The 25,981-nt window shown below is 35.6% G+C and overlaps 1 protein-coding gene across 1 annotated transcript in view; it reads left to right on the forward strand.

Annotated features, from left to right (window-relative positions):
* The first annotated feature begins 1,529 nt into the window (after positions 1–1,529).
* trpv1 (transient receptor potential cation channel, subfamily V, member 1) overlaps positions 1,530–25,981 on the forward strand; it is a 31,563-nt gene continuing 7,111 nt past the window's right edge. Inside the window, exons 1-20 of the mRNA XM_083531438.1 lie at positions 1,530–1,669; positions 4,389–4,595; positions 5,453–5,604; positions 5,723–5,875; positions 6,437–6,571; positions 6,728–7,020; positions 7,553–7,729; positions 7,947–8,102; positions 8,500–8,595; positions 8,670–8,740; positions 9,264–9,429; positions 10,347–10,413; positions 10,501–10,811; positions 11,037–11,209; positions 11,659–11,759; positions 12,877–12,918; positions 14,118–14,210; positions 14,454–14,472; positions 24,160–24,354; positions 24,949–25,100. Coding sequence (XP_083387564.1) covers positions 4,393–4,595; positions 5,453–5,604; positions 5,723–5,875; positions 6,437–6,571; positions 6,728–7,020; positions 7,553–7,729; positions 7,947–8,102; positions 8,500–8,595; positions 8,670–8,740; positions 9,264–9,429; positions 10,347–10,413; positions 10,501–10,811; positions 11,037–11,209; positions 11,659–11,759; positions 12,877–12,918; positions 14,118–14,210; positions 14,454–14,472; positions 24,160–24,354; positions 24,949–25,100 — 2,755 coding nt within the window. The 5' untranslated portion in view covers positions 1,530–1,669; positions 4,389–4,392. The remainder of the gene's footprint in view (positions 1,670–4,388; positions 4,596–5,452; positions 5,605–5,722; positions 5,876–6,436; positions 6,572–6,727; positions 7,021–7,552; positions 7,730–7,946; positions 8,103–8,499; positions 8,596–8,669; positions 8,741–9,263; positions 9,430–10,346; positions 10,414–10,500; positions 10,812–11,036; positions 11,210–11,658; positions 11,760–12,876; positions 12,919–14,117; positions 14,211–14,453; positions 14,473–24,159; positions 24,355–24,948; positions 25,101–25,981) is intronic.

Raw genomic sequence — 25,981 nt, forward strand, 5'->3', positions numbered from 1 at the left:
TGTATGGCAAACTTTGGCAATATAGTGTATCCCTTACAAATTTATCTAACGAGGAAAAGCCCACTCATTCCTGATTCACCATCGTAAATTCAGTGTCTCTAGAGATTATATTATGTACAGTATATTCATCCACTAAAATGAGGAAGATCATATAAGGCCCTCTCTGTCTCTCTCACTCTGTGTCAGCTATTTAATGATCTTTGTAGAAAGTACAACCGAAATGTTTTAACTGTCATTAACTCCATTTTCTTTATCACTGGAGCTATCAAAGTGCACATCTGTGCTAGTGGGTTACTATCACATTAACTGACACTGTGGTAGGAAACTATCAGGGTCCAAAAAAAAAAAAAAAAGCACAACTGCTACATGACTATGTGGAACTAATTATCAAGGAGCTAAATATTTAATTGAATTTACCAGCTGTTCCTAAATTTTATCATAGGGGCTCTAAATAAATACTGGTTTTAATGTTGAGATAATGTGCCAAAAATTTGAATATGAGCTAATATAAACTTTGCACCCCACCCTCTTTTACTGTTTCTTTTTCTCACATATATCTTTCAGTATTTCTCAAAACTTCCTCTTATGCAGTTTCCTATTTAGCAAACTTGGTTTCTGTTCATAAGATAATGTGCAACACAAAAGTTTTTTATGTACTGTACTTTTGTTACATCAAAGTTATATTTTCCATTGCACAATTTTCAGTATTGCTCTTATTTGTGCATTTTCTTTATCCCTGATTCAAATGTGTGTGTGTGTGTGTGTGTGTGTGTGTGTGTGTCCTGACTAAGACTAACCACATTTGGCAAACCCACTACATATTTTGCTAGAGATAATGAGTGTCAAATAATGAAGAAAAAAACCCCACCTCCATTTTGAGATACTAACCCCGAACATGTTCAAGCAATTAAGATATATATTGAAGCAAATTTTGCATGACTCGATTTGAATCAGTGATCAACTGCTAAATGTGTAGAAGAGAATCTGTGTTTCTGAAGCTAACAGATCACTAACAATTTGTGTAATGCGGAAAAGCCCATTGTCTCTACAGAATGTAGTATGTGGTTATTTTGCAGTATGTTCAACTAAAGATAATTTAAGGCCCTCTCTGTCTCTCTCACACTGTCAGCAATGTAATGATATGTAATGTAATGATATTTTCCTGCAGCCTAGGCTAATTAAGATTTATTTCCACTTTTGCTAAAAAAAAAAAAAAAAAAAGCTAAACAAGAAGTACTTAATTGTAGCACTAATGCAATCCTGATAGACATTTTTCCCAATTCATTTATTAATTTAGTAGCCAGATCAGAGCATGTAAGCTAACAAGCTATATATGAAATTTACAAGTTAGATATATAAACAGACACAAGCAGCTAATCCTTACTTTTGCTGCAGCAACTTAAAATAATTGCACTCAATAACTGTTGGTGTCCTGACATGAACATCCCCTCTCTCTCTCTCTCTCTCTCTCTCTCTCTCTCTCTCTCTCTCTCTCTCTCTCTCTCTCTCTCTCTCTCGTTTTTTCTTTCTCTTTCTCTCTATGATTGCAAGCCACCACTTCCTCTTGCTGCTTAAGATACTGCTAGTAAGTACATGATGATGTTATATCATAATCTGTGCCAATACAGTTGCGGAACAAATTGAACTAGGACATTTTGCTGAATTATTGGTATGTACCAATGTCTTATGTTGCTATTCATTTACTTTTATGCATGCTATAATATTTTTAAGTATTAAATAACTTAGTATTTGAATGCTTTTTTTTTTTTTTTGGTCTTCCATGTGAACAAAAGCCCAGCTTTAAACTGACAACCCAAAAATCGGATTTTATCATGTTTTATATATATATATATATATATATATATATATATATATATATATATATATATATATATATATATATATATATATATATATATATGGTTAATTTTATATAATGCCAATGTCAGTGCATTTTGTAGTTACATCATTAGCAAATACTTTTTTGTTGTGATTTTGTTTTGTTTTCCTATGTACAGTAAATGTAAGATCTTCTTTAAAATCAACCAAAAATAATCTTCTACAACAAATCTTTTGATTGTCAAACAATTTTCCACACCCCGATGACAGAGCAATCTACCATCCATTTAGAGTCGATCGATAATATGATGTGAAAGATATGTACGATAATGTGGTTTGCAAGCCTGCACCCTCTTCTCGCAGCTTCATGCTCTTTGCTCATATATATATGCTTTTTTAATTTGTCATAGTTTTGAGTTGCATTTTGTACAGGCAGTTTTTTACTAGAAGCTGATGATCATGGCATATGCAGATGGCAGATGCTTTTATTTAAACCAAGCAAATAAGAGGTGAAATCAGACATGATTATCCTGTACATCTGAATATCATGTGTTAATCATACAAATTCAGCAATTGGGCAATTCAGGCTTATTGAAGAGCTTGATCTCCTTCTATAAAACACAAGGGCAAAAACACAAAATCCACCACTCATCTGTTTTTTTCTTATCTGTATCAGTAATGCTTCACCTTTAGGTATAAGAAATATATTAAGTTAAAAGTTATATATAAGAAATATTGTTAAGTTTCAAGTGTCATAGTATAGGAATGGAATAGAAATAAAAGATATGAAGTGGAGATGGGAATGGTGTGAATTTTAAATTTAAATCAAAGGACTTCTAGCCTTGTGATAAAACTCTTTAAACCTTACAACAATCTTTTGTCATTTCGTTTTTATTTTTGTGCTCATGTGCTCATATGTTCATTTAGCTACACTTTAAAAAAAATTATCTATAAAATTCTTGGCCTACTGATCAGGTTTTTTGCAATAAAACTCCTGATCTAGGATCTAGTTGCGGCCAAAAACTTACATCTAGAATAAAGGCACGCATTGTTTTTTATTCTTTATTTCATGATAAAGTACATTAAATTTCAGGTCAAACTTGAGGAAGTACTTTATTGTAAAAATAAAGTTCTTCCTCAAGTTTGACCTGAAATTTAATGTAATGAAATTTAAATTTTATTCAACATAGAGCTGCATCACACAACATAAGTTTAGGACTAAATTAAGTGTCATCACACCACACTTGCATTTTGTTCAAATTGTGATACTTGAATCAGACAAAAAAAACCCCACATGCATCTCAATATACTATGATGGGGTTTTTGCCCATTCTTCTTGACAGAAAGTAAGTTATTTGGGGTCTTGAGATTTTGTTTCAGTATTCATAGAACCCTTGAAGTTTTTTTGTGCCCCTCTCCCGAACAATGCCATGTCTTTAGTTGTTTTAAAATGCTCCCAAGGATGAGCTAATGTTGAGAAGGTCTACTGTTTTTTTTTTTTTTATTTTATTTTATTTTATTTTATTTTTTTGGCTTAGTTGCATTGACTGTCTCATGGTAACAATGGCAAACAGGCACTCATAGTACGCTCTTTTAAAGTCTCAGAGGAGCTCCCTATTATTTCCTAATTATGACCATTAACCAAAGGTTTTTCATTTCTGGAATGAATCCAGACTCTGTTAAAATACAGTCCAATTGTTGTATGCAAACTTTAGACCCATTGAAATGCTGATATATTTAATTAAATATAAAAAATAAAGTTTCATATTTATAATTTTATAATTGTTAATAATAAATTATAATTGATAAATTTATGAAATTATTTACAGTAATAGTAGGATGAAATGAATAATGTACATGGACAAAAGTATTGGGATGCCTGATCTCTCCAGCCATATGTAATTCTTTCCCAAATTGTTATTACAAAGTTGAAGGCACACACTTGTATAGATAGAATAAAATTTTACGTTTATTTAAACTTGAACCTTACTTAATCTTAAACCTGTTCTAGTATGACAATGTCCCTGTGCACAAAGCCAGCTCCTTGAAGATATGGTTTATATGGATTGAAGTGGAGATCTTTTGTGACCTGTTATAAAGCTTTTGGGATGAATTGGAACGCAGACTGCACCTAAGGTCTCCTCACCTTACTTTACTAGCAACTTGTGGCTAAATGACCAAAAATCTCCACAAGCACTCTCCAGAATCTAGTGAAACACCTTCCCAAAAGAGTGGAGGTTATAAAAACAGCAAATGAGGACTAAAGATGGAATGGTATGTCCAAAAACCACATACTTTGTACGTCGCTCTAGACAGGGGCATCTGCTAAATGCCGTAAATGTAAATGTAAATTTTATGGTCAGGTTTTCACAAACATTTTACACAAGCGTTTAAATTAAATTTATTTGTAAGCTAGATGAGATATGACTCCCTTGATTATGGTTATGACAAACCTGGAGAATAGAAATAGACGTGGCTTTATCATTTGTAATATATCTTCTTTCCATTATAAGTTATATGCTGAAAATGAATGCTTCATTTTTACCCAGAGCTATGGCACACAAAAAGAAGGACAAGTTGAAACCTATGAAACCCTTTACTTTGGAGATTGATGACAGGACAGATGAGGAGAGGAAAAAGGACAAAGAAATTAGAAAACATGTAACTGGAAAGTCCAAAACACCAATGGACACTGATCTTCATGAGGACCTTGGTCATGTCCGTCCCCAAATCCGATTTAAGCAGAGTTATGCTGAGTGAGTAAAATGCCTGTGTCTGTTATTAACCAAAGTACAGTAGTAATGTACCATACCACCTTTTTAATAACCAAAGGTGTCCATACTTGATTGACAAGTGAGCCAAAAGAGCTTCCAGTTCTTACAACTATAAGGTGAGAGATGCTAATCGATCATAATGCAAGACACAATGCTTTTTAGAATACGGGTTGGAAGACAACACAGGCGTGAACGCCTTGTATAGAGCCATGACCTCAACCCCATTAAACACCTGGGTTAAAATTTTAAATGGAATGTCCAAAAAAAATACAATTAAATTGTGCTATAAATAACCATACACAAAATGACACACAGTGAATGAAAGTGTTTTTTTTATGACTGGTCTAAGGCACAATAGAATAAAAAAGTATGAGTGAAAAAAAAAAAAAAAATAGATAAATGAAATCAAGTGTTTTGATTATAATAAAACATAAAATAATTGAATAAGACAACTATTATATAGTTTATAATAGGTGTTTATTTTTCTATTCATTTAGATAATGGAAAGATAATGAAAAGATCGAGTGGATGTGTACCAGTAAATTGTACAGTTGTACTGTATGTATAGAAAATCATAAATATGGTGTAGGTCAACGATACATCCATTACTTAAAAGTTCACATGTGTTTTGTCTGCAGGAAAATACAACAGGCAGAAAGTATACCAGATCAGCACACAATGTCTGACACTCATAGATTTATCATTGGAAAGCTTTTTTAAATCTAGAAACTGCGATGATATTACTGGATTTCTTCCATTAAAATGTACAGTCATATGCCTAGATTCATTACAATGTAGGAAATAGAGAGTAAGTGGTTTTGTGTTTTTTCTTTCTGCAGCAAAGTTTTAGGGATAAATCGTGAAACAGATCTTTCTGAGAGGTTTAATCGTGAGAGGCTTTATGATGTCGTGTCCAGTGGTGATGTCAGTAGGCTTGAGGGCCTGGAGGAGTATCTAAAGAAAAGAAAGATGGGCCTGACAAGTACAACTTGTAAGAACATTCTGTAAAATCCAAGGTTCTGCACACAGAATTTGCACTAGACATCTTATGCAAATACAAAGTATAGAATTATAGTGGAAAGAGCTTTATTATGTCCTATGTCCCTCAGATATGTTCAGTGGGAAGACAGTCCTGATGAAGGCCCTGCTAAACCTACAAAATGGAGAGAACAATACAGTGGAGTACTTGCTGGACATTGCAGAGAGAAGGAATGATCTTCAGGATTTAGTGAATGCAGAATGCACAGATCCATACTATAAAGGTGCATATTTAAACAATTGTTTATTTCTATACAAATACGACCAAATTTCAGGTTCTACCTACCATAGAGTGGGTACATATTTTTTCAAACTATATGTTGAAAGGTAGCCTTAGCCTAATAAAGGGGCAGAAAAGGCATTTGTGTGTGTGTGTGTGTGTGTGTGTGTGTGTGTGTGTGTGTGTGTGTGTGTGTGTGTGTGTATATATATATATATATATATATATATATATATATATATATATATATATATATATATATATATATATATATAGGTTTATATATATATATATAGGTTTATATATATAGGTTTATATATATATATAGGTTTATTATATATATATATATATATATATATATATATATATATATATATATATATATATATATATAAAAAAACCTGTGCCACTGTAGTTATGTGCAATCTTTTTTCTTGTTAATGTAACGAACTCTGTTGGAATCTTGATGCATGGATTTTTTTCCTATTAAGTAACAGGAAAAATGTCTTGTCTTGACTTAAGTTGTGTTTTAGTAACACACTAATAAAGTTGTTTTTGTGTGCAGGACAGACAGCTCTTCATATAGCCATTGAGAGGAGAAACAAGCATTATGTCAAGCTGCTCATTCAGAAAGGGGCTAATGTCCATGCAATGGCCCGTGGGAAATTCTTTCAGCCACAGAAAAAATGTTTCTACTTTGGTAAGTATCGACATTTATTTTCCAATCCATTCTATAATACAAATGTTAAATAAAAGAGCATTGATTATGGGTTCAGACATAGTCCTTTGTAAGTTTCCTTTGTTATAAATCAATAATATTTAACATTTGACATAAATTCCAAACCCTGTTCTACAGGGGAGCTTCCGCTTTCACTGGCAGCATGTACTAATCAGGAAGACATAGTAGACCTGCTAATGGATAAAGCAGATGTGAGGCAAAAGGACACTCTGGGCAACACGGTTCTCCATGCTCTTGTGATGCTGGTGGACAATAAAAGCCCTGAAAATATTGACTTTGTCATTTCCATGTACGACTTCATTCTTACCAAGGACGCTGCTAAGAATCCCTATGGGGAGAAGCTGGAGGACATTGAGAACTATCAGGGACTTACTTCCATCAAGCTGGCTGCTAAGCTGGGAAAGATCAGGGTAAGAGCAAGACATGTCAAAAAGAAAAAGTTGATCTGGTCAAACATGCTGCATTAGCTGTGCTGAAAACTTTAAGAAGCATTTGAAAAGAGAATTGATTAAGAGAAGTACAATGTTTTATAAGGCTTTTAGGCTTTGCACTACTGTAACATGATCGGGTAATTTGTGAGATAGTGGGCAGTATGTGTACACTGACGTTAAAATATTCAAGTGATTGGCATGGAGCTGAGAAAATCATAACTAAATATAACAGTTGGGGAGTGGTAGCTCAGTGGTTAAAGTGCTGGCTTACTGATCGGAAGGTCAGGGTTTCAAGCCCCAGTATCTCAAAGCTGCCACTCTTGGGCCCTTGAGCAAGGCCCTTAACCCTCTGTGCTCCAGGGGTGCCGTATCCTGGCCGACCCTGCGCTCTGACCCCAGCCTCTAAACAAGCTAAGATATGGGAAGAACGAATTGTATCGTGCTGTAATGTATATGTGACAAAAAAAGGCTATTCTTCTTCTATTCATTTTCTAAGTCTTTCTTTCTCAAGCTGCTTGAACACATTCTGCATCGTGAGTTCCAGCAGGAAGAGTGCAGGCATCTGTCTCGAAAGTTCACAGAGTGGGTATATGGCCCAGTGCACGGGTCGCTGTATGACCTGGACTCTATCGACACCTACAAGCCAAACTCTGTCCTTGAGATAGTTGTTTATACCCCAGATATAGAGGTAAAATAAATATACTCTGCAAAATTTGAGCTAATAAGCCAATATATATATATATTAATGGATACTCTGCACCTACATTTTTCTCACATTTATGCATTCCTCCTGAAAATGTATATGATTATAAAAATTATATAGCTTTAGATTAGATATAGTTATATTAATAATATAAAAAAAAACATGTGTGCACTGATGCTGTGCTTTTTTGTTCATCTCTCAGAATCGCCTTGAGATGCTCCAGCTTGAGCCACTTAACAAACTACTGGAAGGCAAATGGAAATTATTTGCCAGATGGATATTCCTCCTCAAGTTTATTGTTTATCTCATATATCTCAGCATCTTCACAGTTGTTTCTTATTACCGTGAAAAAGGAAACGTGAGTAGAGTGTGATACTATTTATCTACATTTCTTCAGTTTTGTCAAGAAATAGTTAATGTAATTAAACAGAAAATAAAAAATACCAAAAACATACATCATCATCTCCTGCTTATCCGTAATTCGGGTCGCGGGGGCAGCAGTCTTAGCAGATTCCCCAGACACTTCTCCGTGTCCAGGGATCGGGCTGTCAAGGCCCCCGCCTTCGACTGCTGCCCGATCCTCTCAGCACCGGTCCCTTACGGTCCCTCCTGCAGGTGGTGAGCCCACGGGAACATACATAAATTTAATAATTTATAAAATTGTATTTATTTAAAAATCCACTACTATGCATGCAAATGATAACCTCAAAACAAGCCCTACTATTAACTAATCATCATTTTATTTGTCAATCAAGCCCCCATTTCCCATCAAGACAGATTTTGCTGGTTTGATGCTGTTTGTCGGTCAAGTCATCATGGTTCTTGGCTCAGTCTACTTCATCGTGAGCGTGGTGTGTATCATTTACTATAGTTTTTTCTATTGCTAACTAAAATGAAAGCCTAACAATGTCTTATTCTCTTGTAGCTGATAGAAATGTATAAAAAGCGGCCAAGTCTGCAAACAATGCTGGTAGATGGCTATTCAGACATGCTTTTGTAAGTGCTTGATGTTTTTTTTTTTTTTTTTTAAGATTTAATATATAATATATACAGGACTATTAACACAAGGTTTTATTTCTCTTATTCAAAAACAATTTATTTTATACTTATTTCAGCATTACATTTTCTTGTCAAATAAAGGAGATCATATTTATTAGTGGATATAATTGATGCTATGTTATGTCTGTAAAATGCTTTCTTGTTATCACTTAGATATTACATTATGAACCTTACTGACAAGAGGTTCTTTGTCCTGAAGACTCCACAAGAATGAAAACCTACTGACTTTTACAAAGCACATACACCAGAGACTCCTTGTGTATGATTATAAATGTCTTCTGACAGAAAGGGCCACTATATCTTTATTGAAAAGAACATTTTAACTAGTTTTTTTTTTAAACTTTAAATATGTAAAGCATTGTATAAAATTAACACCTTTTCACCAATCAAATACAAGAATTCATGCTGCATTGTAATAAGATACAGTATATAAAATGCTGAATGTTTTTTGTCACTATAGTTTGTTACAGGCTGGGTTGTTTATCATCTGTGCTGGAATGTATTTAAATGGAAACCAGGAGTATCTTGGCTTTCTGGTGATCAGTGTGGCTATGGGCTGGATTAATCTGCTGTACTTCTCCAGAGGAACTCGGTACATGGGCATCTACAACATCATGATTCAGAGGGTGACTTGATTGTTTTTTCTAAGTTAACACTTTCACAGTTAAACTTTCATCTGTCATGTAATAATGGTAATGGCTGGCCCACAAATTGTTGCACCAATTCACCGGGTGCACACATGGTTGTGAAATGATGTGAGGAACCCAACAAAATCTGCTCAAACACTGCTCAACACTTTTTTGAGCACAAAAGTTGTCATAAACAGTATGACCAGCAGTGAAATGATTTCTAATGACTGGCCAGTGAAATAAAATATAAAAATAAAATGATAATATAACCATTATAAATAATAAAACAATTAAGAGTAAAGTGTAGAATAAAAGGAATAAATTTGCAATACAATAAAACAAAATTGCAATAAAGTAAGATTGGAATAGAATTCAAAATAAAAATAGAAAATTAAATATACAAATAAAACATAAAATACATAATATTCATACAAATGCAAAAGTCCATTAAAATGTTAATTATGGCTGTGACATGAAATATAGAGTCTCAGTAATATAGCAACTCACTTTCTTTGTTGCTGACTCTACCATAAATGGTGTTTCCTAAATTTCCCAATTGTCCCATTGATTAAAATAGGAATAGACAAGGTTAAAATATTTTACTCCCTATTACAGTGTGCATCCATTTACAGTATATTAGATGTCTACCCATTGAGTGAAACTGTTTGTTTTGTTGTTCTGTTTGCTTGCTGTTTAATTCTTTACTGTGAATCCTGGTCTGTTTGAAATGACACTAGGAACCACTTTTACATGACGTGCAAGCATGTAGATTTTACCCCGATTATCATTAAGTTTTACCATTGATGCTCGTTAAGAGAAGTTTAAACCATCCCTAATGAAAACGCTTATTGTTAATTATAAGGAAAAAAATGACATGGCCTCCAAGTTCTGACTCCTGCCATTCTGATTAATAGGTCTTCCTTGGTGACATCTTGCGTTTCCTGTTTGTGTACATAGTCTTCCTTTTCGGATTTTCAGCAGGTAATGTTTTCTAGATCATTACTCTCCACTCAACAGCAATTCATTCCAGTCCCTAAAGCACTTTATTTTTTTGTGTTACCTAAACAGCACTAGTGACTCTACTCCGTGAACCTGGAAAAGGAAGTCCTTTGGAAAAAAATCCTGAAAATGAGACAGATAAGTGCAAGAAAAACTCCTTTACAACCATTGCCTTCACCACTCTAGAACTGTTTAAGTTTACTATAGGCATGGGTGACCTGGAGTTCACAGAGGAATATGAGTATAAGCATGTGTATTTTGTACTGCTTTTAACCTACATTGTGCTCACGTACATCCTGCTGCTGAACATGCTAATTGCTCTGATGAGCAAAACTGTGGACGTCATGGATCAAAAGAGCACCAGCATCTGGAAACTCCAGGTATGCATATATTGTTCTATTTCTCATACCAATATGTCCAACCTGACTGAAAGATTGAGTCTATAGTGTAATTTTTTTTTTTAACACAGTTTGATTAAGATTGATGAAAGGGTGTTTCATCTAAAGATTAAGCTAACTTAAATTTCCATGATTGGACCTTTTTTTGCAATTTGTGTCAACACATCATGTCTTTAGGTAACAGTAAATTTTATTGTGCATTCCCAGCGTGCCATTACCACCTTGGACCTCGAGACATTTATGCAGTATGTATTTAGTCTAATAACAAGGGTTGCATGCTGTCTGAAGATGAATTCTTTAGACTTTCTGCAAATGGAGAGGCTCTCAGCAGTGAAGAGGAACCTGGGCAAAAAAGAGGATGACTGGCACTGGTATCTCAGGTTAAAAGGAAAATCTTAACCCTTGAGTGTAAAGTGAAGTGTGACATGATGTAGCACAGAGGTTTTCAAACTGTAAAATTGCAGGTGTGAAATTGATCATGGGTATGAAAACAAAAATTATTAAAAGACCTGCCAACTTTTACACATTTTGTGTGCAGAATGCATTAATATGCCAAAGAGCTAACTTTTCTTAAAAATTCTTAAAAATGGCAGATGAGCCAAATGATACGACCAAAGTTCAACAGAATGTATTTGTGCACTGTAGCTTTACATTTTCCCTTTATAGGAACTAAGCAGCCAAGCATGTTCAGGCATGCCAAATGTTAAAATTAAAATAAATATATTTTGACTTCTAATTTCAGTTACTATGCTAATCTTTAAATCTTTCTGTCAAGTAAATTGCTTTTAGATGAGATGGTCAGCAGTAATTGGTGCGTTTGTCCCTGCAGAGTGGAAGAATTCAAATGGAAAAATTGGAACCGCAGTCTGGGTATCATCATGGATGAACCTGGAGAGGGTAGTTCAAAAAAGCAAGTTGAACCTAACAGAGGTATGCTGATTTTATTTATAATTTGTGATGCAATTGCATGTGGTAACATTTGAAGTGCCAGTTTGTTAGCAGATACAGCCATAACCCCAAGGTTTTCGCAAAAGTTAAGGTTCCCTTTATTATATTAACTAGGGGGACTCTCACTCTGTATATTCTGCCCTTAACAATAGAAACTTTCTTCTTAACAGGCATGATGCATATGAGAATAGAATCTGCATACATTATTAAAATACATTTCTTATAAATTTGCATTTTTGATATTTAAAGTTTTATATGCTTAAATACATTCTAAAACAACTTTGCACTCAAGTACAGGAATGATGTGTTTTATCATATACCTCACCTGTTCTATGCTCCTCACCTGCTGGACCTGAAGCTCAGACATACACGAACAAAATATACTCAGTTCCCATGATTTCAAATGTAAAATTCTAATTGTATTTGTCACATACACATACAAAGTATCACATATAGTGAAATGTTTTTTTGACTTTCGACTTGTACACATGGAAGGAAATACAATATAAAGATAAAATTAAAAAAGAGTAATTTAACGTAAAAATAAATAAAATAGTCTAAAAAGTATATTAAAATATAATCTGACTATAGAGTATTAGGGGTTAAGGATAAAATATAATATAATGTAATACACACACTGAAAGAAAAAAAGAATATATATGTATATACACATACATGAATTAAACAGATTTTATTAATTGCGAGCGATTCTAAATGCTGATTGGCTGACAAAAATCTTTATATCTGAGAGGAAAAGAGAAAATAGAGAATAAAGAAAAAATGTCTTTCCAAAAATATTTTTTTTGGAGGCAACAGTGACCTAATAACTACTGTAACTGCTTGTTGTGTGCATGCTCTAGTCTGCATTTCCCTACATATGAGAAATAACTTGCCTCCAAAAGCTGGTGTCACTTATCTCACTCCAAACACTGAAGGTACAAGTTAAAATGTTGGAAACTCTGTACTTAAATACAGACAAAATGCATAGATCTTTTATGAAATTATATTATGAATTATAAATATTATGAGCAAACCTGTTCATTACAATTGCATAGGCATAATAACAAAATGATTAAACATATTGAACACTCTGTTTCAGGGCCATCACAAGATGCTCTTGTTAATGAGGATGAGAGTAAAGGTAAGCCCAGAGTGCTGATCAGAAGATAGAAGAAGAAACTATAGATTCAGTTTTTGTTGTTTTTCTAACTGTAAATTACTGTAGTTTGAATGGCTAAACCGTTTAAATTCTCATCCCCCATTATGGCTCAGTTACCTATTGATCTTTTTAAAAACAGAATAAAATGTAATATTTAATATAAAAAATTCCAACCAGGAATTTTTTTTAATTGAATATGGCAATCTTCAATGCATTTTCTTGAGCAAAAATTTACTCTTCCCTCCTTCTCAATTTATTATTATTATTATACTATTTATTTGTTTATTTGTTTATTTGTTTGTTTGTTAATTCATTCATTCAGTCCTCCCCGCCTTCCTTCCTTTCATTTGGAATAGTTATTTTGAAATGGGAATCCATGTGTAGAACAAAAGAAAAAGAAGTTTTTGTGTGAGTGAACAATTTCTATGTAACTTTTTTTTATTTAAAAAAAAAAATTGGATAAAACATAGTTTGAAAGGGTAAAAATGTTACAGACTACAAAATAGAATGGTCTTTATTAATAAAATACTCAGTTCTAATGAAATGTGTATGAATTGCCCAATTCTAAAAAGGATGGCTGAGATGTTTTATATATAAGGAAAGAGGAAAGACAAATCTTTTAGTTGTCACGTATGCATTACAGCATAGCAAAATTCTTACATCACATATCCAGCATGTAAGAAAGCTGGGGTCAGAAAACAGGATCAGCCATGATAAACCACCCCTGGAGTGCAGAGGCTCAAGGGCCCAACAGTGGAAGATTTACAGCACTGGGGCTTTATACCTGACCTTCAAATCAGTAACCCAAAACCTTTACTTTTTAGCTATTTTTTTATTAATTTATTTATCCATACAGCACAATTCATAACACAATTATGATTCAGTATGAGTGCTGTATTAACATGGATTTAAATAACAGTTTTATTTGCTATACTACGCATTTACATGGTATACCCTCTTGTGTTAACACTGTTGGTTAAAATAAGTACTTTGTCAATAATGACGCTACTAATGAGTGCTAGTTTTACGTTGTTATTGGAAATAAGATGAATAAATAGCATGGATCAAGGGATGATGGGAAATGGCTGTCTATACATAGGGTTAAGGATACTGTGTTCTTGTGCTCTGCAAGTTAGTGTAAGTAATATGTTTTGATTCTTACGATATTTCAATCTCTCCAGAACCCAGCCAGTCTCATGTCAGCCAAAAGAAACACAAACGGTATGAACTCCAGGCGGAGCAAGAGGCAGAACCCCTGGCTTCCAGCTCAATGTAATAAATATGAAAATATGAAAAAAAAAAATAAAAAGATATTTGATAATTGATCCAAGCTCCCTTTTTTGTCAATTTATTTTTTATTGTTAAGTGATTTTTTCGTCAAAAAGTAAGTCATTGGAAGCCTGTTATCTGAGAGGTCTTAAAGTCATGTATGTTTGCACATCATTACTGAGCCTTTGCCTGTTCTTTCGTTTCCTCTGTATTGAACATTTTATTTTGCATCTCTTCTTTTTTTCCAGTGATATGCAATTTGTCAGGGTAGGAGGTTGTCTATTCCCAGGAGTTATTAGCAATTATTAAATTTACTGTATTATTAAATGTGCTTGTTTGGTACCATGTTAGGGATTACATTATGTAGTGAGCAACAAGCAGTTTTAACTGTATAAAGCTGAAAATAAAGCAATGATGTATTGTAAGAATTTTTTTGTCCCTTACGAGGGAAATATCAAGGTCCGTGACGTCGGAGTGACGTGGGGCCGCCTTCCCGTGGGCTCACCACCTGCAGGAGGGACCGTAAGGGACAGTGCTGTGAGGATTGGGCAGCAGTCGAAGGCGGGGGCCTGCTTAGACTGCTGCCCCCGCGACCCGAATTACGGATAAGCGGGAGAAAATGAATGAATGAATACTATTTCTTTTTATTGATGCTTTATTCATGTTGTCCTCTGAAGGTTCACTACTCACATACCATACGGCAAAGGCAAAGCTGTGTCTCTGGCCATGGCAAGCATGTACTTATACACAATATATGTCCAGTGAGTAGGTAACACGTGAACCCTATGTTTATGTTTACCATAATCCAGTAAGTCTGAGGCAATGAAATGTTATATTGTATTGATACAACCAACCTGAATGCTACAGTGACCTGGATCTTCTTATAACCTGCCTGACATATACCATAGAGCTTTTATTGACTATAAAATATGTCCTATTTACAATTCACCTATTTTAACAGATTGTACATTGCTTTATTGCTATTGAGACAAAAAAGTAAGTATATTACTTATGTTATGGCAGCAACACACACACACACACACACACACACACACACACACACACACACACACACACACACACACACACACACACTCACTCACTCACTCACTCACTCTCATTACACAGAAAAAGTGGTTAGGTTCGATGCCCGGTCAGGGAACCAACCCCAGCCATTAGGGTTGCACAAGCCTTAGTGCCGGTCCCAAGCCCGGATAAATGGGGAGGGTTGCGTTAGGAAGGGCATCCAGTGTAAAAACATGTGCCAAATCAAACACTGTGGCGACCCCTAAAGGGAGAAGCAGAAAGAAAGTTTATTGCACAGAAAAAACAGGAAACTGGAAAGCAACTTCTTGTCCTGAAAGAATTTCTGTGTTTTTGCAAACTTTTCAAAGCACGCTAATTCTTGCAAAGCGCTTACAACCGAGACACCTTACACAAGTGCACAATCATTAAAATCATAGTCCACATAGACCACATCAAAAATTTATAAAATATTCGTATTATTAGTCTCAGATTATGTGGAGAATCTGCTGTACATGGTCCTGTTTATGAGCTGATATTATAGAAAACAGTTACATATTGTAACATAACATAACACAACTGTAACATAACATATCAGGATGTTATTATAAACGAAATACCACAAGTTTTACCAGTGACAGGCCATGTCTTTCTCACCTTTCAGTGGTAAAAAACAACGACAATATTATTCAGAAATGCAGTATAACAATAGACTATTGGGTATAATCCCGTACATAATCATGAAATAAAATAGTAAGTCAGTAAAAATTAAGTCAGTGATTTTGCTAGTCAAGTTTAACTTAATCAAAGCATGACCACTACAGGAAGATTATTTATTATGTTAAAGCTCCGATTCCTTAAAAAAAAAAAAAACTAAGATAGAACGCTGACCACTACAAACACTAAAACTTTGCATCTTGGTTACAGTCTGTGTGCTTTTCATGATGGTCAAGTAGGAACTGACTGATGGAATGGGAAATTCCAACATTTTGAGAAGAGCGGACTCTGGTGGTCTAGCAAGGAAATGTCCCAGCTAGCTATTCCATTATGTAGGTTTTACTTATTAACAGGATGATCATGTGAGTTTTATTCGGTTAGTTTCAGTATATGTATACTATATAGTTTGTGAAAACTTGACACCAAAATACAATTTTAAGGCTTTTTACCAGAGATTCCCAAAGTTGGTCTATGGTGACCTTGATTTGGCCTTCCATGCCCTTTGGAAAAAACTTTCTTTCGGTTTCTCCCATGAGGGGTCGCCACAGCGGATCATCTGCATGTTTGATTTGGCACGTTTTTACGCTGGATGCCCTTCCTAATGCAACCCTTCCCATTTATCCAGTCTTGGGACCGGCACTAAGAGTGCACTGGCTTGTGCAACCCTAATGGCTGGGGTTGGTTCCCTGACCGGGGATCAAACCTGGGCCGCAGCGGTGAGAGCGCCGCATCCTAAACACTAGACCACCAGGGGACCATGCCCTTTGGAAAAACTTATGAAAAATAAGAAGCAGCTTTATGTCTTTCATTAGAGGCCAATAAATAACTAAATTAGGCATTAACTCTGTTGTACAATAAATTGGATTGCTTCACTGAACTAGAACTGTTAAAGCAAAACTGCATTGCTTCGGCAGATTGCAGAGTCATGCTGTTTATTTCTTTGTTTATTAATTTATCATAAACAACATAAAAAATAACATTTGCTGTGGTTAATTTTAATATAATGTTTGATAAATTGCAACATTTGTATAATACAATCAGTCCATGGCTCTCAATCAAGTTTGATTTTTGCTCTTCATAGGAAAAAATTGTCCACCTCTGTTATATACTATAATGTAACAAATTTGTTAAATGAGCAGAGGCACAAAATTAATTTGACAAACTTTAATGTAACATTTTAGTTCCTGTAATCTAAAATCTGTAAATTCTGTAATCTATAATTGGTAAATTCTCTAATCATATCACACTGTTTTAATTCTGTGTATGATTAAGGGCAGGCAGAATTCTAAATCAAATTATTCATGTATAAAATATGTAATAATAAAAAGGACCATTATATCTATTTAGTCTTGCTTTGCATTTCAAACACCTCTGATTTTCACCGTTTCTTTGCCTCCATGCCGTGCATTAATGCCATAACACATACAGTGGGTACGGAAAGTATTCAGACCCCCTTAAATTTTTCACTCTTTTTTATTTTGCAGCCATTTGCTAAAATTATTTAAGTTCATTTCTTTTCCTCATGAATGTACACATAGCACCCTATATTGACAGAAAAACACAGAATTGTTGACACTGTTGCAGATTTATTAAAAAAGAAAAACTAAAATATCACATGGTCCTAAGTATTCAGACCCTTTGCTCAGTATTTAGTAGAAGCCCCCTTTTGATCTAATACAGCCATGAGTCTTTTTGGGAAGGATGCAACAAGTTTTTCACACCTGGATTCAGGGATCCTCTGCCATTCCTCCTTGCAGATCCTCTCCAGTTCTGTCAGGTTGGACGGTAAACGTTGGTGGACAGCTATTTTTAGGTCTCTCCAGAGATGCTCAATTGGGTTTAAGTCATTGCTCTGGCTGGGCCATTCAAGAACAGTCACAGAGTTGTTGTGAAGCCACTCCATCTTTATTTTAGCTGTGTGCTTAGGGTCATTGTCTTGTTGGAAGGTAAACCTTCAGCCCAGTCTGAGGTCCAAAGCACTCTGGAGAAGGTTTTCGTCCAGGATATCCCTGTGCTTGGCCGCATTCATCTTTCCCTTGATTGCAACCAGTCGTCCTGTCCCTGCAGCTGAAAAACACCCCCACAGCATGATGCTGCCACCACCATGCTTAATTGTTGAGACTGTACTGGACAGGTGATGAGCAGTGCCTGGTTTTCTCCACACATACCGCTTAGAATTAAGGCCAAAAAGTTCTATCTTGGTCTCATCAGACCAGAGAATCTTATTTCTCACCATCTTGGAGAACTCCATGCGGGTTTTCATGTGTCCTGCACTGAGGAGAGGCTTCCGTCGGGCCACTCTGCTATAAAGCCCCACTGGTGAAGGGCTGCAGTGATGGTTGACTTTCTACAACTTTCTCCCATCTCCCAACTGCATCTCTGGAGCTCAGCCACAGTGATCTTTGGGTTCTTCTTTACCTCTCTCACCAAGGCTCTTCTCCCCCGATAGCTCAGTTTGGCCGGTCGGCCAGCTCTAGGAATGGTTCTGGTCGTCCCAAACGTCTTCCATTTGAGGATTATGGAGGCCACTGTGCTCTTAGGAACCTTAAGTGCAGCAAAAAATTTTTTGGAACCTTGGCCAGATCTGTCCCTTGCCACAATTCTGTCTCTGAGCTCTTCAGGCAGTTCCTTTGACCTTAATGATTCTCATTTGCTCTGACATGCATTGTGATCTGAAAGGTCTTATATAAACAGGTGTGTGGCTTTCCTAATCAAGTCCAATCAGTATAATCAAAAATTTCTGGACTCAAATGAAGGTGTAGAACCATCTCAAGGATGATCAGAAGAAATGGAGAGCACCTGAGTTAAATATATGAGTGTCACAGCAAAGGGTCTGAATACTTAGGACCATGTGATATTTCAGTTTTTCTTTTTTAATAAATCTGCAAAAAGGTCAACAATTCTGTGTTTTTTTGTCAGTATAGGGTGCTATGTGTACATTCATGAGGAAAAGAAATGAACTTAAATGATTTTAGCAAATGGCTGCAATATAACAAAAAGTGAAAAATTTAAGGGGGTCTGAATACTTTCCGTACCCACTGTATCTGACACTTATGTTCTAAATTTGTGTAATTTTACAGTAGTCAGATTTGTAGTCATAAAATTATTTTATGCTGCAATCATAAAAGGATCTTTGAATGTTTTAGAGGATCTGTGAATGTTTTTACTCCTGACTGAAAATGTTTATTTCTCTTTTGTAAAATGTTCCAAGCAAGACAGACAGCTGAATATCGAGTTTTTATACCAGTTTCCATTTTAAGTTAAGTGAGTGGTACAGCATGTGGGTCACCTCATCACATAACAGGATGGAGCCGCGGAAGTTTCCTGTCATCACTACCCAAACCTGAATCACACCTAAATGTGTTTACCAGCTTTGGCTGTGCCTCCGTCCCCTGGTATACCAACCACAGGTCAGAAAGCTACTTGATGTCATTAGTGGCTTCTATACATTGATTCTTTTTTTGCATTACTGCAATTAATTTCCTCTGTGTGATTCTATTTACGAATAAACCCAAATGTGTCTATAATGAGACACATTAACATTAATTGTTGGTGACTTCAATTTTCATTTTGATAATCAGGAAGTCTCCTTAAAAAAGCAATTGTGCCTATTCTAGATTCAGTAGGAATTAATCAGAATGTTATAGGACCCACTCATAGTGGTGGACACACTCCTAATTTAATCAAGTCAAGTTTATTTCTATAGCACTTTTCACTACAGACATTGTCTTAAAGCAGCTTTACAGAATTTAACAGTTAAGGTGAACGATGGGTATTTATTACTGATGAGCAGCCATGGGGACCTTTTTTTCCTCTCCACAGCCACCACCAGCTTGCTCATTAGGGGCAAACTTACACTTATAGATACATTTGCACATATTCAGGACATATTCACTTGTTAATATATTTTTGCTGTGTGTTGTCTGTTTGTCAAGCCCAGAAACTCTTTTCTTAGACACCGCAGTCTACAAACATGGTCGCTCTAACCACACTCCCCAGAATCCACTACTGTTGAACCCATTCAAAATTAGACACAAACACACACATACACATACACATACACACACTCACACACACACACACACACACACACAGACACACACACACACACACACACACACACACACCCATACACACGCAGGCACGCACGCGCACACACACACACACACACACACACACACACACACACACACACACACACACACATCGAGGATTTTATTTAGTAATTCTAGCATTAAACTACTACCAAGCATTTTCTATTGTATATATTTGGGATTTCCAAAGCAGAATTTACACCATGGTTCACAAATAATCTTCTCCAAGATAGGGGAAAACAATGTTTTCGCCGTTGCTAAAACAGTTTCAATTGGTGCAGTTTCTTTTCCCCAAATCACATGATGTGAAGTTATGCTTTGACATTTGTTTGTGTGTGTGTGCCTACCCACAATGTATAAGTGTGCAGAAGTGGGTAGTGATTCACGCTCTAAGACAAACCACATACAAAAAGTCAGCACATGTAAAAAGTTTTTGCCAGCTGTGTGTGTGTGTGTGTGTGTGTGTGTGTGTGCGTGTGTGCAAAATATCATGCATCGATTTGACACACAGAGAGAAAAAAAATTCTAAAATAAAACCTGGTATAACAGTCACACAACACAATTTTAGTGTAATAAGAATAAGACTGCTTTATTTGTAGATATATTTTATCATAACAATGCAAAATTCCCCCATTTTTAACCCAGACAGCAAGTTTATGGTGAGGCACAGAAAATTAGGAAGGCCTGAATCAATCCTAAATGAGTTTAGGGGTCTCTTTGGGATTTTCTTACATCTGGGATGGACCAGGAAGTCACACATACTCACTCTCTTCCTCTTTCTCTCTCTCTCTCTCTCTCTCTTGCTCTCTGACTCTTTCTTGCTCTGATACTTGCAAGCGATCATTTCCTCCTCTGCTTCATTTGCAGCAGAAGGCAAAGTCTGAGTTGCACGGTTAAAGATGCTGTAATGAAACAAAAGTTATTAATACAGTAGGGAATCAAATTCAATTAAATTTCAGGGCAGGTTGGATATTTAAGTGAAGGTCTGGTAAGTAAAATTTTTTCTTATCACTACTCATCTGAGGTATTTAACCTTCAGCAAGGATTATCTGTCATTTTGTCTTCTTTTTTATTGATGTTTCATTGTCTTTCACATGAATCTCTTCCCAAGCGTTAAACCCAGAATTATTACATTTTGCCATTGGATTATGCAGTTTGTAAATAATTATTTATATATCACTGGAAATGTTGTTGTAATTAATTTGCATATTTTTCATTCAAATTTTGAGACCTTTTTTTTTCTTTTTTTTCAAACAACACAATAACCTGCAGAACAAACAACTGCCACACCCCAGCGATACAGAGATCTGTTTATAGTCGATCGATAATATGATGTGAAAGATAAGTAGAGTAATGTTGTTAGCATGCCTGCACCCTGAACCCATCTTTCCGCTTCATGCTCTCACACATTTGGTTGGTGTTACAGTTTTGATTTGTTTGTTACAAAGGCGGCTTTTCAGGGATTTGAAACATGAAACAGTAAAGGATTCTGGTTAATGCCATCACGTGGTAACAACAGCATAAGGAGACATTAATAATTAATCATTCAGCTCAGGATGGATAGTGCCCACAACAATCTCTACCACTATCTCTGTAGCTGTTTTGACATCAAAGATTGCTTATGGCAGATGTTCATAATGTTTATCATATGCTATGTTTTTAACGGTCACAGGCTCTGCCATCATAAAAAAACATCACGACCAAAAGGACTCTAATACAGACGAAAGATGTTTATCTCTCCAGTATAAAAAATATATACTGTATATTATTATTATTATTATTATTATTATTATTATTATTATTATTATTATTATTATTATTATTATTATTATTTTGTGTCACAGTTCATATTGTTATCTAAAACATTAAATACAATTCCAAAAATCACATCTACATGATATTACTTGTAGACACCTGACCAGTACACTCATATGTGCATGTAGATTTAGTTTACACTTTGCTTTTGTAATAACCTCTACTCTTCTCAGAAGGCTTTAAACAAGATTTTAGAGTGTTGTTGTGTGAATTTCTGATCACATTGGGAAAAACCTGGTCTTACATTGAGTTTCTATCTGTGTTTCGAACATCTCATTCCACATGTAGTTCCTTTTTGCTGTTAAAATAATCATCACTCTTGCTGGAAGATTTTCCAACAGATTGTGCTATGTGGTTTTGAAGATCTCCAGACTTAGTGGGCTTTAGACATTAGACTAGGCTTTAGACATTTTGTAGCCTGGTTGTGGGCATTTGTGATTATTCAGCTATAAGAGCTGCAAGTGAAATCAGGAACTGATATTGAGGAGGTTTCTAAAGCACACTCACGGTTCTTGTTCATCCCAAAGTGTTCAGTGGAATTGTGTTCATGGCTCTGTGTAAAGAAGACTAAGTCTAACTTATCAAGCAATTGGTTTAAGAAAGAAAAACTTTTTTTACATTTAATAAGTAAAAATACCACTTACTGAGAAGAACAGTCCTAAACCTTAGGACTTTAGAGAAAATAAGCAATCTACATCGAAATATAATAATATAAAAATATAATAAAATTTTCCTTCTAACAGCCAGTATAAAGCAGGATGCATGCCGACACTGTTCCAATCTCTACAATCGCAAACAATTTCAGATTTATATTGTGAAATTATGTTTAGTAAAAGATTTGATTTTCAGGTACAGTACTTTAGTCAAGTTACAAACTGCTGTAGGAAGCCTGGGGTGCAGTCAGTGCTCCAATTTATCCCAAAGGTGTTCAGTAGGATTTAGTTCAAAACTCTCTATAAAGTAGACCACTCAAGATCTTCTACTCCAACCCATGTAAACCATGTCTCCATGAAGCTCACTTTGTTCGCAGGGGCATTGTCATGCTGGAACAGGTTTGGGTCTCCTAGTTCAAATGAAGGGAAAATGTATTTTACTGCAACCAAAACCATTCTATACAACTATGTGTTTTTATTTAATGGTAACAGTTTGGTAACAAACCACATATGGTAGGGAAAGCCAGGTGTCCCAGTACTTTTGCTCATATAATGTATCTTGCTAGTTAAACTGCTTTTTACACCTTTCCGTTGTAACCGATTCAGTAATCAGATTAATACACTGCCAATTGACAGGCTATTTACAAGTTAGCAACAGAGCATCTTATATAAACAGACATGTTTATTAGCATGAGGTCAATGAATGAATAAAACCACTTGATACTGCAAAATCATTTTAATACATTTGAACATATTTTAAATTATAATATAAACGTTCAAATTTGCTAACCAGTGTCTATTTGCTATTAGAATTAAAAGCTTTATGTGTCACAGGTTATACACATAGACATTCTCAGTCACTGGGTATGCTCTATGAACAATTCATGCTAACTTTTTAAAAATCTCATGAAAAGAATAATATACATTGCCACAGATTTTGAGGTTTTCGTTGGGAGTGACGAGGATGGACAGGATAAGAAATGAGTTTATTAGAGGGACAGCGCATGTAGGACGTTTTGGAGACAAGGTGAGGGAGGTTAGATTGAGATGGTTCGGACATGTGCAGAGGAGGGACATGGGGTATATCGGTAGGAGAATGCTGAGGATGGAGCCATCATAAAGGAGAAAAAGAGGAAGGCCAAGGAGGCGGTTTATGGATGTGGTGAGGGAAGACATGCAGGTAGTTGGTTTGAAAGAGGCAGATGTAGAGGACAGGAGGCTATGGAGACGAATGATCCGCTGTGGCAATCCCTAATAGGAGAAGTCGAAAGAAGAAGAAGATGATGTTCCTCACGGGTCATATAGAGTAGATCATCACAAGAAGATGGTTAAGGGTTTAAACTTTCTAAACCAATGCTTTGGGATTTAAAATTGGGACATCTTTACTGCTTTACACTTTCTGTCTTTACTATGGGAAGAGCTTTCTCTTTAATGATAATATTTATTATACTTAGGCAAATTAAATTTGCCTAACAAGAAGCAGATGTCTTATACAGTAAAATATTTTCAATCAGTAAACTAATCTAAACTAAAGGTGATGATGGAAATGAATATTGCTTAAAATTTGCTGTTTGACTAAATAACACTTTTAAGATTTAAGTTTTTACATCTTAACGCTAGTGATGGATCTAACCCTTCTTTTTGTTACTCAGAATAGAAACACTAAAGGTGACAAAAGAAAATATGGAGGCTTTTTCTTTGGAGACAATTGAGGAGGGGAATAAGGCCAAAGCAACAAAAAAGGATCGCCAAGCTTATGGAAAGACTAAAGCACCAATGGACACTGACCTCCTTGAGGACCATGGTGATTTTTCTTGCCAAGTCCGAATCAAGCTGGAATTTTCGAAGTAAGTGCCAGATATATGCTTTTTATATACCCACTGCATGTACAAGTAAATTAATAATAAAATATTTCTTCACTGGACAAGCAAGTTTGTATGCTTGGCTGCCAAGTGGCTTGAAATAAAATGACTGATAGACTGACAGATGATATTGTACATTTACCAGATATTTACCAGAACTGATTTACCAGTGATAGAACCTTGTACACACAATAACTACACTAAATTCCAGCATAATTGTAGCTACAAAGACAAGTAGACAAGTAGCAAATCATGCAGGCCTTGATGACCTGACTGTGTAACGGTTTCTGTTAACAAGCCATCAACTCCTCAGTACAAGTTTACTGGACTGACTGACACACACACACACACACACACACACACACACACACACACACACACACACACACACACACACACACACACACACACATACACAAACACACACAATCAGTTTTATCTTCAGTGAAATATCTGCACAAATAACTGCTGCTAAACCACCAGCATTATATACAGTAAGCTATGTGTTATTTATGCACTGACTTGGGACGGGGGTCAAAATAACGTATGTGAACAACAAAGTTTTTGTTCTTTTCACAGTGAAGTACAAGGAATAAAAACCGAGCCAGATCAGCAAGAGAGGTTTGACATCAAGAGGCTTTTCGATGCTGTGTCCAGTGGTGACATCAACAGGCTTCAGGGATTGGAAGAGTATTTGTGTAAAACAAACAAGAAGCTGACAAACAGTGAATGTAAGAACTATGTGTAAAACTCCATATTCTGCGTCTGTATACAAACTAATTACCAGTGTTGGGCAACGTTACTTTTAAAAGTAATGCATTACAATATTGAGTTACTCCCCAAAAAAGTAACTAATTACGTTACTTAGTTACTTTTTATGGAAAGTAACGCGTTATATTACTTTTGCGTTACTTTTGCGTTACTTGTATCTCTTTCACGCCTTACAGGTGTAACAGGTGTAATATAGATAATTGCCATTAAGAAATCAGTTAAATTAGGGCAAAAGACATGTCTTAAACATTTAAAATGCTTAATAACTTTTTAGAGAACAATAAGATGATCGACAAAATTTTGACCAGGAAGCTGCACACTTTCCAGTCGCACTTCTGTACACTGCTTTTCGATCTGCCTTCGCCGTCAGGAATGTAACTATCGTTAGTGTATATAAGGTTAAGGGTGTGGGCTGCACACCGGTGATGTGGAGGGAGAACATACCTTTCGCCGTCATCTCGTTAAACATTATTATCAGTGACTATTATCAGTGACCGTGGCAGTTTATCTTCCCACAAAAAGCAAATGAGCTGTGAATTTGCTCTCTGTCTCCGCTGCGATGGCATCGTACATGTGACTTTTATTCTGAGCAGTCCATAGATCTGCAGTGATGGAAAGTCGGCAAAAGTTTTCTATATTTCTGTCTCCATTTCCATATATTCAACATTACACACACACACACACACACACACACACACACACACACACACACACACACACACACACACACACACACACACACACACACGAACACACACACACACACACACACACACACACACACATCTGTAGTGCTGTGCTTTGCATGCAGATGTTTTTTTTATTGAAGTAGTATTTTGTG

The sequence above is a fragment of the Silurus aristotelis genome (genome assembly GCF_946808225.1).
Source record: "Silurus aristotelis genome assembly, chromosome: 26".
In the NCBI taxonomy this organism is placed as follows: Eukaryota; Metazoa; Chordata; class Actinopteri; order Siluriformes; family Siluridae; genus Silurus; species Silurus aristotelis.